At 37.0% G+C, this 17,886-nt stretch overlaps 1 protein-coding gene across 5 annotated transcripts in view; it reads left to right on the forward strand.

The window, feature by feature from the left end:
• Nucleotides 1-17,886, forward strand: part of CD96 (CD96 molecule) — an 89,637-nt gene that overhangs the window by 5,378 nt on the left and 66,373 nt on the right. For all 5 annotated transcript variants that reach the window (XM_088024415.1, XM_028110633.2, XM_028110632.2 and 2 more), the window contains exon 3: nt 14,248-14,372. In XM_088024415.1, the coding sequence (XP_087880541.1) occupies nt 14,248-14,372 (125 nt within the window). The remainder of the gene's footprint in view (nt 1-14,247; nt 14,373-17,886) is intronic.

Here is a 17,886-nt window from a genome sequence, read left to right on the forward strand (position 1 = left end):
TTAGCTTTCAAGTTATCCCAAGAAAAGCAGTTTTCTGAGTTAAGCCCTTAGTTGCCGTATTTAATCCAGATTTCCTGGATTTTCTTTTCTTATATGAGTGCCTGAGACTGTATGATTTTTGATGTATTTAACATTTTTTATTATTATGTTATGTTCATCACCATACATTACATCATTAGTTTTTGATGTAGTGTTCCATGATTCATTGTTTGCGTATAATGCCCAGTGCTCCATTCAATACGTGCCCTCTTTAATACCCATCACCAGGCTAACCCGTCCCCCACCCCCCTCCCCTCTAGAACCCTCAGTTTGTTTTTCAGAGTCCATTGTCTCTCATGGTTCGTCTCCCCCTCCGATTTCGCCCCCTTCATTCTTGCCCTCCTACTATCTTTTTTTTTTAATATATATTGTATTATTTGTTTCAGAGGTACAGATCTGTTATTCAACAGCCACCCCATCCCTCCCACCCCCCCCACTCCAGCAACCCTCAGTTTGTTTCCTGAGATTAAGAATTCCTCATATCAGTGAGGTCATATGATACATATCTTTCTCTGATTGACTTATTTCGCTCAGCATAACACCCTCCAGTTCCATCCACGTTGTTGCAGATGGCAAGATTTCATTCCTTTTGATGGCTGCATAATATTCCATTGTGTGTGTGTGTGTGTGTGTGTGTGTGTGTGTGTATACACACACATACATACCACATCTTCTTTATCCATTCATCTGTCAATGGACAGCTTGGCTCTTTCCACAGTTTGGCTATTGTGGACATTGCTGCTGTAAACATCATGGTGCCCCTTCAGATCACTACATTTGTATCTTTGGAGTAAATACCCAGTAGTGCAATTGCTGGGTCATAGGGTGTCTCTTATTTTCAGAGGTACAGATCTGTTATTCAACAGCCACCCCATCCCTCCCACCCCCCACCACTCCAGCAACCCTCAGTTTGTTTCCTGAGATTAAGAATTCCTCATATCAGTGAGGTCATATGATACATATCTTTCTCTGATGGACTTATTTCGCTCAGCATAACATCCTCCAGTTCCATCCACGTTGTTGCAGATGGCAAGATTTCATTCCTTTTGATGGCTGCATAATATTCCATTGTGTGTGTGTGTGTGTGTGTGTGTGTGTGTGTGTGTGTATACACACATACATACCACATCTTCTTTATCCATTCATCTGTCAATGGACAGCTTGGCTCTTTCCACAGTTTGGCTATTGTGGACATTGCTGCTGTAAACATCATGGTGCCCCTTCAGATCACTACATTTGTATCTTTGGAGTAAATACCCAGTAGTGCAATTGCTGGGTCGTAGGGTGTCTCTTATTTTCAACTTTTTGAGGAACCTCCATGCTGTTTTCCAGAGTGGCTGCACCAGCTTGCATTCCCACGAACAGTGTAGGAGGGTTCCCCTTTCTCCGCATCCTCACCAACATCTGTCATTTCCCGACTTGTTAATTTTAGCCATTCTGACTGGTATGAGGTGATATCTCATTGAGGTTTTGATTTGTATTTCCCTGATGCCGAGTGATGTTGAGCACTTTTTCATGTGTCTGTTGACCATTTGGATGTCTTCTTTGCAGAAATGTCTGTTCATGTCTTCTGCCCATTTCTTGATTGGATTATTTGTTCTTTGGGTGTTGAGTTTGATAAGTTCTTTATAGATTTTGGATACTAGCCCTTTATCTGATATGTCATTTGCAAATATCTTCTCCTATTTTCTCGGTTGTCTTTTGGTTTTGTTGACTGTTTCCTTTGCTGTGCAAAAGCTTTTTATCTTGATGAAGTCCCAATAGTTCATTTTTGCCATTGCTTCCCTTGTCTTTGGTGATGTTTCTAGGAAGAAGTTGCTGTGGCTGAGGTTGAAAAGGTTCCTGCCTGTGTTCTTCTCAAGGATTTTGTTGGATTCCTGTCCCACATTTAAGTCCTTCATCCATTTTGATTCTATTTTTGTGTGTGGTGTAAGGAAATGATCCAGTTTCATTCTTCTGCATATAGCTATCTAATTTTCCCAAAACCATTTGTTGAAGAGACTGTCTTTTTTCCACTGGACATTCTTTCCTGTTTTGTTGAAGATTAGTTGACCATAGAGTTGAGGGTCCATTTCTGGGCTCTCTGTTTTGTTCCATTGATCTATGTGTCTGTTTTTGTGCCAGTACCATACTGTCTTGGTGATGACAGCTTTGTAATAGAGTTTGAAGTCCGGAATTGTGATACCACAAGCTTTGCTTTTCTTTCTCAACATTATTCTGGCTATTCGGGGTCTTTTCTGGTTCCATACAAATTTTAGGATTATTTGTTCCTGTTCTGTGAAAAAAAAAAGTTGATGGTATTTTGATAGGGATTGCATTAAATGTGTACATTGCTCTAGGTAGCATAGACATTTCCACAATATTTGTTCTTCCAATCCATGAGCGTGGTACATTTTTCCATTTCTTTGTGTCTTCCTCAGTTTCTCTCATGAGTATTCTATAGTTTTGTGAGTACAGATTCTTTGCCTCTTTGGTTAGATTTATTCCTAGGTATCTTATGGTTTTGGGTGCAATTGTAAGTGGGATCGACTCCTTAATTTCTCTTTCTTCTGTCTTGTTGTTGGTGTATAGGAATGCAACTGATTTCTGTGCATTGATTTTATATCCTGCCAGATGTATTTTAAAATTTGAAGTTACTAGTATCTGTTATAAAAGTGCAACATGATTTTAATTTCCCAGATCATGACAAAAGCCTCAGAGGGCTGTTAATGTTGTTATTGGAAGCAGTAGGAGGGGAAGAAGTAATGGTAATACAAGGAGGAGGAGGAGGGATAGTAGAAGTAGTATAGAATATAATAAAAGAACTATTCTATTACTAGTAATAGAATATAATATCTGGATAATATAATCTTGATAATTTGACTACCCTGTCTAGAGGCATAATTTGCTCTTTGACTCTTTTCCAGTTTTATTGAGATATAACTGACCTATGACATTGTATTTGTTTTAGGTGTACAACAGTTGATTTGATACTTATATATATATATATCGTGAAATGATCACCACAATAAGTTTAGTTAATATCCATCACCTCATAGAGTTAATTTTTTTTCTTGTGATGAGAACTTTTAAGATTTACTCTCTTAGCAACTTTCAAATATATGATACAGTATTGTTAACTTTAGTCACCATGCTGTATATTTTATCTCCAGAATTTATTTATCTTATAATTGGAAGTTTGTACCTTTTGACCCTCTTCACTCATTTCACCCCCATGCCCACCTCTGGCAACCGCCAACCTGTTTTCTGTGTCTATGAGTTCATTTTGTTTTGTTTTTCAAGTTCCAAATATAAATGAAATCATACAGTATTTGTCTTTCTTTGTTAATGTAGCATAATGCCCTCAAGGTCCATCCATGTTGTCACAAATGGCAGGATTTCCTTCTTTTTCATGAATGAATAGTATTTCCTTGTATATTAGAATATTTTCTTTGTCCGTTCGTCCATCAGGGGACACTTGGGTTGTTTCTATGTCTTGGCTATTGTAAATAGTGCTGCAATGAACATGGGGGTGCATAGATCTTTTCAAGATGGTGATTTTATTTCCTTTAGATATATACCCAGAAGTGGAAATGCTGGATCATATGGTAGTTCTAATTTTATTTTATTTTATTTTTAAGATTTTATTTATTTATTTGAGAGAGAGAGAGAGAGAGAAAGAGAGAATCTTCAAGCAGACTCCTCGCTGAGTGAGGAGCCCGAGGCTGGGGTCAATCCCACCACCCAGGAGATCATGACCTGAGCCAAAACCAAGAGCGGAAAGCTTAACTGACTGAGCTGCCCTGATAGTTCTATTTTTAACTTTCTGAGGACCTCTATACTGTTTTACAGAGTGGCTGTACCAATTTACATTTCCATCAACAATGCACAAGTGCTGCCTTTTCTCCATATCTTTTCCAAATATTTGTTATCTTATCTTTTTGATAATAGCCATTTTAACAGGTGTGAGGTGATATCTTATTGTGGTTTTGATTTGCATTTCCCTGATGATTAGAGATGGGGGGGTGGTTTTCCTTGCCTGTTGGATACTTGGATGTCTTATCTGGAAAAATGTGTAATCAATTTCTCTGGCCATTTTTAAATTGGATTGTTTGTTTTGTTGTTGTTGAGTTGTATGACTTGTTTATATATTTTGGATATTAACCCCATATCAGATATGTGATTTATAAATATTTTCTCCCATTCCATAGATTGTCTTTTCATTTTATTATGTTTTCCTTTGCTGGGAAGAAGCTTTTTAGTTTGATGCAGTCCCATTGATTATTTTTGCTTTTTTTGCCTTTGCTTTTGGTGTCAAATCCAAAAAACCATTGCGAAGGCCAAAAAATCATTGCCCCTATGTTTTCTTCTACAGGTGTTAGGGTTTGGGGTTTTATGTTTTAATCCATTTTGATTTGATCTTTATGTATGATGGGAGACAGGAGTCCAGTTTCATTCTTTTGCATACAGCTATCCAGTTTCCCCAACATCATTTATCAAAGAACGTATCCTTTCCCCATTGCATATTCTTGGCTCCTTTCATAATAATATTGTTATAAATTAATTGATCCTATATGTAGGTTTATTTCTGGGCTCTCTGTTTCATTGATCTATGTCTTTTTATAGCATAGTTCTTGAACTTAAATGCCAGCTCTTCTTAAATTCTTGTATTCAATCTTTATCCAAAAAATATTTTTGAGTGCTTATGGGTGCTAGGCACCAGGGATGCAATACAGACATGATTCTGTCATCAGGAATCATAAAGTCCTATGGCAAGAGACAAAATAATGGAATAAGCAAAAAAAAAAAAAGGCCAAATGGCAACAGTGAGAAGTGCTCTTGCAGTAAGAAAGTAGTGTTTTGAGAGGATATAATAGGAAAATCAAGAAGGGTTTCCTAGGGAAGTGATGCTTGAGCAGGAGTTAACCAGGTAAATATGGGGAAGACAGCTTTACACAAAACAGGATGTGTAAAGGCCCTGTGGTGGTAAGGAGATACTGCAACTGTGGGGGGTTTTCAAAGGTATTATGCCTTGAGCAGAAGGATTGAAAGGGAAACCTTTGAAGAAGAGGCTAGAGCGATTGAGTAGTCCAAATAAGTTTTATCTTTATCCTAGGAACTGTGGAAACTAATTGGAAGGTGCTTGTTGATTTTTTTTTTTAATTTTGCATTCCAAAAAGATCTTTGTGTCAAAAGTGTAGAGAATGAATTGAGAAAAGGTAGAGAGGATAATGCAGATCAGTTAAGACAGGACAGAAATCTAAGTGAGAGATGTTAGTAATATTGAGTAGAGTAACACAGAGGTACCTGGGGAGGAGTATTCAAATTAGGAGATTCACCCTACAGGATTTGGTGTTGGATTGCACATGTGGAATGAGGCACAGTATGAAGCATGTATCAAGAATGATGCTCTGGTTTCAAATGTGTGGAACAGAAAAAAATGGGAGAATTACTCATCATCTTAGGAAAAACTGGAGGACAACCTGATCGTGTAGGGATTGTTTGGAGTTTGAATTTTATTTTGTACATGTTGAGTTAGATGGGAAGTTGACACATTCAGATGTCAAGGAAATAGGTAGATATACAATTCCTGTTCTAGAAGAGAGGTTTAACCTAAAGATACAAATTGGTAAGCTATATGAGTGTATGCTAACTGAGGTTTTGGGAGTGAAAGAGATCACATAGGCAGAGAAAATCTAGTGAGAAAAGCAATGAGACAGATGGCAAAAGATAAATCTTCAAAGGATTTAGAAGAGAGACGAAAGAGACAGCAGGAGAGAAGTTGGCTCACAAAAGAACTAGAATGATAGTATTTCATGAAAGGAGGAGCTATCAATTCTGATGTTTCTGAGAGGACAACATGGTTATTGGATTGTATTTAGGAAAAGGATGTTATTGATCACCTTAACAGAAGCTGTTTCTGTGGCACGGAAGAGAGATGGAAGTCAGACTCGGGGGGGAGGAGAGGAGTGAGTAGGAGGCAAGGAAATGGAGACACCAAATGTCCACACAACTTCTAAGAAATCTGTCAGGAGTAAGGGGAAGCGTATGAGTGTTCAAATGAGGGTTTGCATCAGTGTTGTGCAGGTAGTGGGGGGGTTTTAATTAATGCAAGATGCTTGGCTAAGCTTCAAAACCAAGTCAGAGTTGAAAGAGAGTAGTTAAATACCCCATAGAGAAGGTACAATAAATAAACTAAGGTTTCTGAGCATATAGGGGCAAAGAGATCTAGAACATTCGTACTATGGGTATCCTAAATTGGACAAAAGGACAGTTTTTAAAAATTATATAACAGGAGAGAAGGAAATTGGAGTAAGTGCATATGACAAGGGCGATGCTCTTTTCTATTTTCTCTAGAATAGGAAACATGGGGCACCTGGGTGGCGCAGTTGGTTCAGCATCCACCTCCTGGTTTCGGCTCAGGTTATGATCTCAGGGTCATGAGATGGAGCCCCTGCATCCGGCTCTGGTTTGGTGCGGAGTCCACTTGGGATACTCGCTCCCTCTCCCACTGCCCCTCATGCTTGTTTTCTTTCTCTCTTTCTCTCTCTCTCAAATAAATAAATAAATCTTTAAAAATTAATTAAAAAGTAGGAAACAAAGTCATCTTCAGGTAGAGAGAGGGAGGAGGCTTCAGAAAAGAGATTGGAGAAAGTTTGAAATAGCTTCTATGTATAGAGGGAAAATGAGTTCACTAGGTAAATATATTTGGATTTTCAGTTAGTGTTGGATATACATTTGAGTATGGTAAGAATTTGTAGTGAAGACAATTTCATAGTTGTTATTTTTATATTTTGGTTATTTAAACTAGATTCGAATAAACTCCAAGTATTGTGATCATTTGAAAACTCTCTTTTATTTTTTATTTTTTTAGATTTTATTTATTTATTTGAGAGAGAGAGAAAGAGAGCATGAGTGTGGGGAGGGGAGGGACAGAGGGAGAGGGAGAAGCAGACTCCCCGCTGAGCAGAGAGCCGGACACCCCAAAACTCTCTTTTAATCCAAAGGCTATTTTATATTTCTTGTTTTTCTTTTCCAAAATATTTCTTAAATAAATTTGGCTCTTTATCCTGTAAAATTACCCACAGCCTGGATTTTGCTCCTATATCCCTTGGTATCGCCATGTTCCCCTTTCACTATTTAGTTAGGTATAGAGATTTGATCACATTAATGTTTTATTTTTTGTGTTTTTTGGCACAAGTATTTCATAGATGATATTGCATAGTTACATCAGAGGTACATAATATCTGGTTGTGTGATGTTAAGCACCATTGATAAGTATTGCCTAGATCCATTAATTCTTTGTGGGTTGACAAAGAGTGATGCTCAAATTCTGTCCTTCTTCTATTTATTACCTGAGGTCTTCTTATAGAGAAATTTCCTCTCATGAACCAATTATTTATCAGATGTACAGTTTGTATAAGAAAAACAAACGGTTGCTTGATTCTTTCCCTTTATTTATCAGTTTTAAAAATTAGTTTGTTCACTAGCACTCTTATGAGGTAACCAAAAAGTGTTTTGCATTAAGTATTATGAATTCATATGAATTTGAACATATTGATGAATTTCAGTTCATTACGGTTGTTATCCTTGTTATGCTGAAAATGTCCCAAGTATAAAATCTATTAATCCTTTGTGATATAAGTTGCAAATATTTTCCCAGTTTGTCATCTGTCCTTACTTGCTTGTGATTTTGTTTTCAATGCAGTGTAATTCTTACTTTTATGGAAAAAGTTTTCCCCATTCTCCGATTATATAGAAATTCACTCATGTTATTTCTAATACTTGCATGGATTTTTATTAGCATTTAAATTTGTGATGCCAGATTTCAAGTATTTAAAAATGTGCCTAAATTTCTGCTTTTGTATATCTCTAATGCTTTTTTCTATAGCTTGTTTCTCCTTTCTGTAGTTTGTTTAGAAATTTTCTATTGACCTATACTCCAATTCACAAATTTTATTTTTTGTGCTGTCCAATTAAGTTTTCAACCCAATCAAATTAGTTCTTAATTTCTAATCTTATATTTTTAAGTTATTGTTTTTGGTAGATTTTTTATTCTTTGATGAAATTGTCCATCTTTTCATTTACTCCCTTCATCTTTTTCTCTATTCTTAGATATACTAAAAAGAGCTATTTTAATATTCTTATTGGATAACTTCAATGTCAGGATCATTCTGATGTCTGTTCCTATGTTTACTTTCTCTCTCTCTCTCTCTTTTTCTTTCTCTTTTTGCAACTTCTTCCAGCATATATTTTCCTTTCATTAAACCCAACAGAACAATGCTAAAATTAATGGTTTAAAAAATTTCTGTTCTTAAAGAAATTAAGAGAAAAAAAAAGAACTATATATGTAATCTTTTATATTTACCCGTATGTTTACCATTTCCTGTGCTCTTCATTCTACCTCATGGAGTGAAGTTACTATTTGGTATCATTTCCTTTCAGCCTAAAGAACTTTAGAATTTTATATAAATCCTGTTTTTTTTTTTTTTTGAAGGATAGTTTCACTGAATGCAGCAAATTTTAGTGGGCTGCTTTTTCTTTCAGCATTTTGAATATATCTTCTGATTTCCATTGTTTCCGGTGAGAAATGAGCCATTAATTGTATTACTGGTCTCCACATGTGATTGTTTTGTTTTGTTTTGTTTTTCTTGCTGATTTCAATTGCTGCTTCCATAATTCCCTTTGTTTTTGGCTTCCAGCAGGTTGATTGTAATATGCCTACGTGGGTTTCTCTTTGTGTTTAACTTTTTTGAGTTTTTTTGAGTTTTAAGATTCCTGGAGGTATAGATTAACTTTACGGAAAGTTTTTTAAAATTAAATATGAAGTTTTGGACAATTATTTCTTCAAACATTTGTTCTGTCCCACTCTCTTTCATCTCTCCTGCTGTTACTCCCATTGCATACATGCTAGGACACTTGAGCTCTGAAGCTCTGTTTTCCTTCAATCCTCTTTCTCTCTTTTCTTCAGATTAGATCATTTATATATATATATATGTATTTAGATTATTTATTTGGGAGAAAGAGGGAGAGAGAGCACAGGTGGGATGGGCAGAGGGAGAGGGAGAGAGAGTCCTAAGCAGACTCCACCCTGAGTGCGCAGAGCCCTATGCGGGGCTCAGTCTCACGACCCTGAGATCACGACCTGAGCCGAAACCAAGTGTCAGATGCTTAACCGACTGCACCACCCAGGTGCCCCTAGGTCATTTATATTAATCAATATTCAAATACACTGATTCTTTCTTCTGCCATCTCAGATTGGCTGTTGACAGTCCCTAGTAAATTTTTCATCGTTTTTTGTTACTGACTTTTCAACTCTAGAAAAATTATTTGGTTCATTTGATAGTTTTCTACTTCTCCACTAGGATGCCCTATTTATTGAGTCATTTTCATCATCTTTTGTTTTAATCCCATGAACATACTTATAAGAGCTGCTTTAATGTCTGTTAAATCCAATGTAGGACGCAATCAGAATCAATTTCAACTAACTGCTTTTTTTCCTGACTATGGATCACACTTTCCTCTTTTCTTCATGTATAACCTTTTTGTTGTTGTTGTTGAAAACTAGACATAATAATAATAATAATAATGTGACAACTGTAGATCCAGTGGGGTTTTTTTTTAAGCTTTCTTTTTTTTTTTTAATTTTGGTAACTACCCATACCTAAATTATAAAATCTGTTTCTTCTTCAGTATGTGGATATTGATTTTTCTGCTCAACTTTTTATTATAATTATTATGTTTTTAGTTTCCAAGGAATTGCCCCTGCATTGGCAAAGCCCCTTTGTTGGCCCACCAATGAATTTGACAAAAGTTGTACTCAAATTCCTCAAGCCTGTTAGTTAGGCTTCCACCCTCCACATGTAGATGTGTGTGTGTTGGGTTGGGGGGGCTGGTAGTTAGAGGGTGCAAAGTTGCAGACCGTAACACAGTCTCCCTTGGCTTTTGCTTTTCAATAAGCTCTCTGAGGTCTCTGCACTCACCTGTGTATTTTCCCAGTCAGCCTGGGGTGGGTAGACAACTTATCTCAGCTATTCCGTGACTCTCTAATTTCCAGAATCTCCGTGTTAAATGTCTGTCTGGTCTGCTACTCACCCCAAATGGGATTTGCAAACCCATGCTAACCAAGCTTCAGTTTTTCTCTGTTTCCTACCAAGTTTGTGCCTGATAGCTAACAAAATGAAGGATCTTCATACTCAGACCTAATTTAAGTCTGCCTCTTCCAGAAGAAAAGCTGCTGTTTCTTGCAGCCAGTTCCAACATGGTAAAGCTACCTGTCTCACTGACAACACTGGGGAAGGAGAATGGAAGGATTCCTAGGCAAGAGGAGTATAGACTCCTGCTATTCTTCCTGAAGTTCTAGCATTTTTCCAAGAAGAGATGTTTCTCAATTACATGTTTGCCTTTGGTCTTGAAATGATGGTTTTTATACATTTGCTCAGTTTTATACATGGCTTTTTTCACGACCTTTTCATGGCCCCATAGCCATAAGCACCTCAACCCTCCCCCTGCCTCACTTGTGATCCTTATATTTTCTCTTTATTTTAAAATATATATTTATTACTACTCTCTGTTTTATAGCAATGATTTGTTTTTAGTGCTAAAGGCGAACATAGATTCAACACTCACCGCAGCCTTTATATAAATACCTCTCCAGTCTGAAGTGTATTCTATTGGCGAATCCTCAGGAAGCGCTCATGGGAGCAATATTCCCTGACTTCTTACACATGGCTCTAACAGGTTTTATGTAGTCTTCATCTCAAAAGGCTAATTTTGCTGAATATAAAATCCTTAGCTCACATTTTCTTTCCCTGAGTACATTAAATATGTTGCTACATTATTTTCTGGCATAAAGAGTTGCTGTCAAAAAGCTAATAATAACCCTATTTTCTTTCCTATAACTGACTTTTAAAAAACACCATTATAATAATTTGCTTAATGTCTATTCTGAGCCTATTTTCCTACTTTTTCAGTATAATCTTTCAATATGTATTTCCTAATCTTTTTTTACTTTAAAAAATTGTACTTGTGTTATAATTTTTAGTATTTTTTTCTGTCTACTGCTTATTTCCTTTGGTGCCTTCTATTATACATGATTTTAATCTTCTTTGCTTATCACTTTCTTTGAAAGTGATACTTTTTATTTTAAAATTTATTATTTCTTAATTTATTTTAAAATTTCCCTTTATTGGATTTTTAAATTTCTTTTAGTGCATTAACTTTTGGGCCAAATGTTCTTGTTTTTCTTCTAGTTTGCTCTTAATTTCTACAATGAGTTGTTATTTCCAACTCTTTCCTGAATTCTCTCACCTGTCTCTGCTGAGCTTCCTTCTTTCCAGTTGACTCATTTACCAGTCTTGCTAAAATTTTTTGCAGCTCATATCATTTTCCTTATTTCTTTTACCTCATTTTGAGTTATTAGGCTACAGTTTTTATTTATTGTGAAATTATCTTTTTCTAATATGCTGTCATTGTTGAGGGGATGTTCTTTTGTTCCCTTTTCTCTTTTTTTCTTATAGTATCTTTATGTGTGATTCTACCCCATTCCTTTTCTATTGCTCACACTTAAGGTAAGTGCATGTTGATTTCTGCCATGGAAGGGTGTGGGCCGGGCTATCTTTTGTAAAGTGTTCAGTGTCTCTGGAGCCCTCTCTTCTGTTATTTTCAAGGTAAATAATATGCCATTGTACTTTCTGAGATATACTTCCTTTCCTCCTATGCCTCACCTTTATCTAAATTTCCTGTTTGCTTTCTCCTATTGGACCTGTCCTGTTTAATTTGAATTCTACTCCCAGGGGTTTCTTCTCAGTATGGGATCTGTCTGAAAAGCACCCTCTGTTCCAGCACTGACAAGCCTCCTCTTGTTTCCCTTGAGGGCACTGGTAATCTGGTGCCTGCAAACTCCTTTCTCCATTTCTGCTGCTATTCTCAGATTAGTCTGCATGTCTTTCCAGTGATTACCTGTTGCTTTGGGGCGGGGAGGGAGTTCTCTAGTTCTGAGGGGCATCCGAAGCTTGGTCGATTTTCCTGTTTCTTTCTGCTCAGTTGCTGATACCACAGTGGTCCAGTCATTTGTCCCCATCTATTAATGGGGATATATTGTTAATTAGTGTTCCTGTACATATTGCCTATATGTTTTTAGGTCTACTACTCTAGTTACTTTGTCTGTTTTTATAGGGAGTTTCAGGAATATTAAAAAAGTTAGGTCGGTTGCATTCCCCACTTCCCAGAATCTGGATCAACTTTACAAAAATTTAATACTTATATATTTGGGTAATGTACATTAAAATATAATTAACATATCAAGTGGATTTCATGCACTTCCCAAATATTAGTGCCTAGATCATTCTCTGTTGAAAATAAACTTATGTAAGTAAAATAATTATAAAAAAACAATTAAAATAATATCAAGAATAAAATTAAATAGTGGTAATGGTGGTAAGCAGTCCTGGCAAACAGTTTTGGTGGTAGTATACAAATAAATCATTTGGAATTACTGTTATAGCTAAATTCTCTTAACCATAAAGGGCAGGGCTTTTTTTTTTTTTAATTATGGGGTTGGAATAACATTTGGAAACAGTAATGAGGAGCAAGGAAGGCACTTATCCCACCTCCTAATTTTGAGGAAATAAGGGCACAAAAATATAAACAGCCACTATTTGAGAATGATGCAAGGAAGATATGCCCTAATGGAGAGGCCTGGTTTCAGTTAAGGAAGGGAGGAGGAATGAATTATCAGTAAAGGGGGTAGCTTCTATTGCTGGGAGATTGGAATATAACAAAGTCCTAAAGGCTAGGTATAACATTCCAAACTGAGAAATATTCCACTTAAAAATCTATGCCGTTGATAATAGAATACTCATACCCATTAAATTCACGGAATTTATCTTAAGTAGCTGAATGGTCAGAAGAAAACTCTTAGTATAAGGAGGATCCTTGCTCTATTGGTTATAGTAGTTTATATAAACTAAAAACCCAAATTGAAAGAACACACAATTCAGCAATTGGAAATGACAAAATAGATGATGATATGTACATACGATAGCATGACATAAAGTCTCCGAAAATTTCAACCACCAATAGCTTAAAAATCATGCAAAACATTTTAAGTAAAAATACGGGTAACATTTGTTGGTTAAAAGGATTGCAAAGTATGAGAAAATGTATGCATACAAACAAGATTTATATAGACATGGCAAAAAGGAAATCAGATTTTTGGGATATTAGGATGATAGAGTTCATTTATAAATTATTCTTGGATGTTATTATAGTTTAGTCACAAATGGGTATGTGTGTGTCTATGACTTTCCCAAAGAGAGGCTATGAAACTGATATTTATCTCATATTCCTTTTAAAACGAAAAATAAATAAATAGATGAAAATAATCCATTAACAATGCCTTCTTCAGAGTTTTCTTATATATTTTTCTATATCATTCCATCTTTGGAGGAATATTTGTAAGCTCAAAAAGACAACTCGTAAAGGCAGTAAGGCAAGAAAAAGATTAGCGAATGTCAGAGTTTGTCAGGAGGGAGGGGGATTCTAGCACAGAGGATTTTTAGGGCAGTGGAACTCTTCTGTATGATACTACAACGGTGAATACATGTCATTATATATCCCTCAAAACCCATAGAATGTACAGTACCAATAGTGAACTCTAATGTAAATAAGCTATGGACTTGAAGTGGTAATGAAGTGTCATTGTAGTTTATCAGTTGTAACAAATGTACCACTGTGGTTAGGGATGTTAGTAGTGGGGGAGGTTGGGCATGCATAGGGGACAAGGGATATATGGGAACTCTCTCTACTTTCCATTCAGTTTTGCTATGAACCTAAAACGTCTCTAAAAACACTTTAAACCTATTAGAATTTTTAATAAGATCATTAGAGGCTAGGTTATAAAGCTTTATATTCTAAATGATCAAAAAAAAAATCTGAAGCCTAACGCATTATTTTGGGGTTAAAGCAGAGGAACATACCGAATTGTGAGTTGGGTTCTTTTAGGGCAGCTTCCCTGTAATTTTTCAGTGATAAGCAAGTCTCTCTGATTCTCAGTGGTTCCGTTTTGCCATTTATACAATGAGGGCTGTTAGTGGGGTTTTGCCTTGTCATAGGTGAGCCCTGAGGGCGGATGAATCTCTACGCTAACACTGTTCCTGTTTCTCTCACAAAAAGCATTTTATAAACCAATCACATATTCCTGTCTCTTCCGCCTATATTTTGTTATAGTTACACCGGATGAATGGAGAAGCAGCAATATAATAGAAGTACAGATAAATCAGACTCTGGAAATACCATGCTTTCAAAATATCTCCTCGGAAATTTCGTCTGAGTTCACCTATGCATGGTTGGTGGTAAGTGTTGCCCTTTTCAGTGAATAACCACAATGCTCTTTAAATATTAATGAAATAAAAATGAATAGCAAGTAATACTAGGGAAGGAAGCACACAGGTGGAAGGTTGGGGACTAGAGGGGGAGGGATGGGTGGGCACTAAGATTCCTTCCAACTCAGCAAGCCTCTGGTCTATGAAGACAGTAATTTAAAAATTAGTTCCTAAAGGTTAGTTTCTATTTCAAGCTATATACCAAACCCTGATTACAGAGAGAAAAGAGTGTAATGGTGCCCTGGAGAGGAGCCCCATGCAGCAGAAACCCCTACGCACAAATATGTGTTTTATAAAGAACATATGGAGAGGGAAGAAACCCCTTTTCCTAGAATGCTTGCTACGGCATCCTGGGGGATATGCAACATTCCTTTAGATGGGGAGACACAAACTCTTATGCTTATAAGATACAGGCAGAAAACATACATACATGAGAGAAGCAGGACCTGTGTGGGAAGCAGCCACTCAGTAGGCTGCTTGGTTTTATTATTGCCACAGATTGTGGCAGACCCATAGTTGCCATGTTTTCTGACAGAGAGAGAGAAGGAGAAAGAAAGAAAGAGAGAGAGGGAGAAAGAAAAAAAGGAAGGAAGGGAGGGAGGGAGGGAGGGAGGGAGGAAGGAAAGGAAGGAAGGAAGGAAGGAAGGAAGGAAGGAAGGAAGGAAGGAAGGAAGGAAAGAAGGAAGGAAGGAAGGAGGAAAAAGAAGCCAGAAATCTAGATTTTTGTGAGAAACTTTCCAAGGCAATCCAACCAAATGGCAGCTAGCTTTAATCTAAATCTATAGTAGACCTCTAATATTGTTAAATTGGTTGATGACACAAGACTAACACAAAGATAAACATAAGCACAGTTTTGAGTATCACATAATGGGGTGTTGATTTAGATGATCCAGAACATGATTATGATAATTTTTAGATGGTCACCAAAATGAAAACACAAGATTCAAAAATTATTGCAGAACTCCTAGATCTCCATGAATATAGTGGCTGATAGTTTGCAAAATACTATATCCACATAAATGATAACTCATATTATGAGTTACCTAAATTTTTGTGGACCGTCTGGGAAACTAGACCCTTCATATACAAAGATTTGTCTGAGGATACGCCAAATCCAAAATAAAGGACTTGCAAGGAGGCCTCAGAATACAACCTACTGATGAGTTGTCACTGTCTAAATAATTTTTGGGGTAGTCAGTAGGATGAAAAGAAAAAGATGTTCTAAAATAATTTTCTCAGACTGTTCTAAAATCTACAGTGTCTCTTTGTCATCTGCCAAGAAACACTTTTTCCCCCCTTTTATAGGGTTTGGTTTCCAAAATGTAAGTCTTCCTGTCATTACGTCTATCATCAGTATAAGTCAGTTGTCCTTAACCAACATGATACAAAGTGGTTCTCAGACAGAAGTTGAAAAGAGATGATCTCAAGAGAGCAGGAACTGGCCATACTAAACATCACAGCAATGGAAGTGCACCATCTATGCCTTGCTTGCGTTATTCGTAGTTCCTACCGATGGGTGAACATCTCCACTCTAATTACCACAATTTCACTATCAAGGGGAATCATCAAGTTTAATAATAATAATAATACAGTTTAATAAAGCTTGACTATAGGGATTTATACTGGCTAGTAAGTTGATCTATAGTGTTCTTATCAAAAGGGTTTTGTAGGGATTTATACTGGCTAGTAAGTTGATCTATAGTGTTCTTATCAAAAGGGTTATCTGTTTTTCCAAGCAAGGGTCAATACTTCAGCCAGCCTGTGTCTTTTGTGTGACTCTGAGTTTCTCCAGGGCAAAAAGCTATGCCACTCATTTAAAAAATCCCTAGCATCTCCTTTAGTACATAGGCACTCAATAAAGAATAAATAATTGATTGGATCTGTTTCTCTTTGTCCCGCTCCCCCACAGTCCTATTATTGGCCTCATATTAAACTGATGGTCACTAAATTCATGCTGGCTGTTCAACTGGTTAATGAGCATCTCATTAGGTATCAACAACTAGATAACTGATAAGGCATCTTCTATGTAGTGGTTGTCTTCAAAGAAGCAAAGAAGGCTAGGCAGACGTTATCTGTGGATCCTGCCAGGGCATGTAGGATAAATGAGGGACAGAGAGAGTGCACCTAAGGTCACATGGTGAGGCAATCCTAAACATCGAGAACCTCCAGCCACGTTGTCACTTTGAAGAATGCACCATGATACAGACGACTTGAGGAATCTTTTTGAAAGAAACCTCTCTTCAAAGGGAACATTGTATTGGCAAATGTGCTGAGTAAATTCCTACTGCACATTCCCCTTTTAAATGTCAAAATCTATTTGCTACTCCGATTTACATCTGTGCTCCGCACTGTTGGCAGCTGTGGGATTCAGCAGGTCTGAAAGGAGATCAGCTAATGTGCTCATATGAGGGAGTCAACCGCAATTCTTCGAGTCACAACTCTTAGAGGCCTGCAGAGGACACAAATACCCCCTCAGTCCATATTTTCATTCTTTTGTCTCTTGTTAAACTAGCAGTAATAATCATAATAAGCCAGTTGTTCTTAAAAACATGATACAATGTGGCTTTTTAAAAAAGATTAAAGAGTGGTGGTGGTGAAGATGAGCTAAGGAGGGTGGGAGCCTGCTGGACTGAGCTGGGAAACTCCAGGAAGTTGCAAAGTGCTCCCCCACTTCAAATGCCCCACTAAAGCCCTAGAAACAATTTTATAAACTAAAATTATTTTAATCTAGGTCACTGAAAAACAAAAGTCATGTCTACTTGTATGTGTTTATAAAATCTAATTAATTCTGTTATGACCCTCATGGAAAAGGTGATCATTGGGATCCTCAGTTATCATAAAAATGTTATTTGCCTTGTGTACCCAACCCCATGCAAAGGCTGTGTCAGATGTGTCCGTGGGGTGGTTTCTTGGCATTTGGGGAAGTTACATTCCAGGATGGCAACTGCACTGAAGCAGAAAGGCATCAGATGCAAATAGCGTATCCAACATTGATCTAGCATGAGAGGTAATTAAATAAACACAAACGGTTAATCCTTCAGTGGACACTGAGGGTTTATGTACATGATGGGATGATGAATAAGAAGTCATAGGATATTTGTGTTTAGATGGTGTACAGTTGGTAGATAAAGGACAAGTAATAGTTTTCCAGTTTATGTCCTGAGGCACAAGTATAGAGTCATCTGGGAAATTCTGCAGGCTTCTTCTGGGAGCTTCTAAATACAGTCTAATATTTAGCTGAGCAGGGAGCCTGATGTGGGGCTCGATCCCAGGACCCTGGGATCACAACCTGAGCCGAAGGCAGACGCTTAACGACTGAGCCACTCAGGTGCCCCTAATATTCTGTTTTTATTCCAAGGTATCACCCTGATTTCCTACAACATAAACTTCAATTCAGTCCAACAAACATATATGAATCTGGTTTGAGTGTTAAGTCCTACAGGGATACAAAACTACATCAAATATATTTCGTGCCATGAAATAA

The sequence above is a fragment of the Eumetopias jubatus genome, unplaced genomic scaffold (assembly GCF_037043125.1).
Source record: "Eumetopias jubatus isolate StellerSeaLion01/CBP00866 unplaced genomic scaffold, mEumJub1_p1.0 scaffold_1, whole genome shotgun sequence".
In the NCBI taxonomy this organism is placed as follows: domain Eukaryota; kingdom Metazoa; phylum Chordata; class Mammalia; order Carnivora; family Otariidae; genus Eumetopias; species Eumetopias jubatus.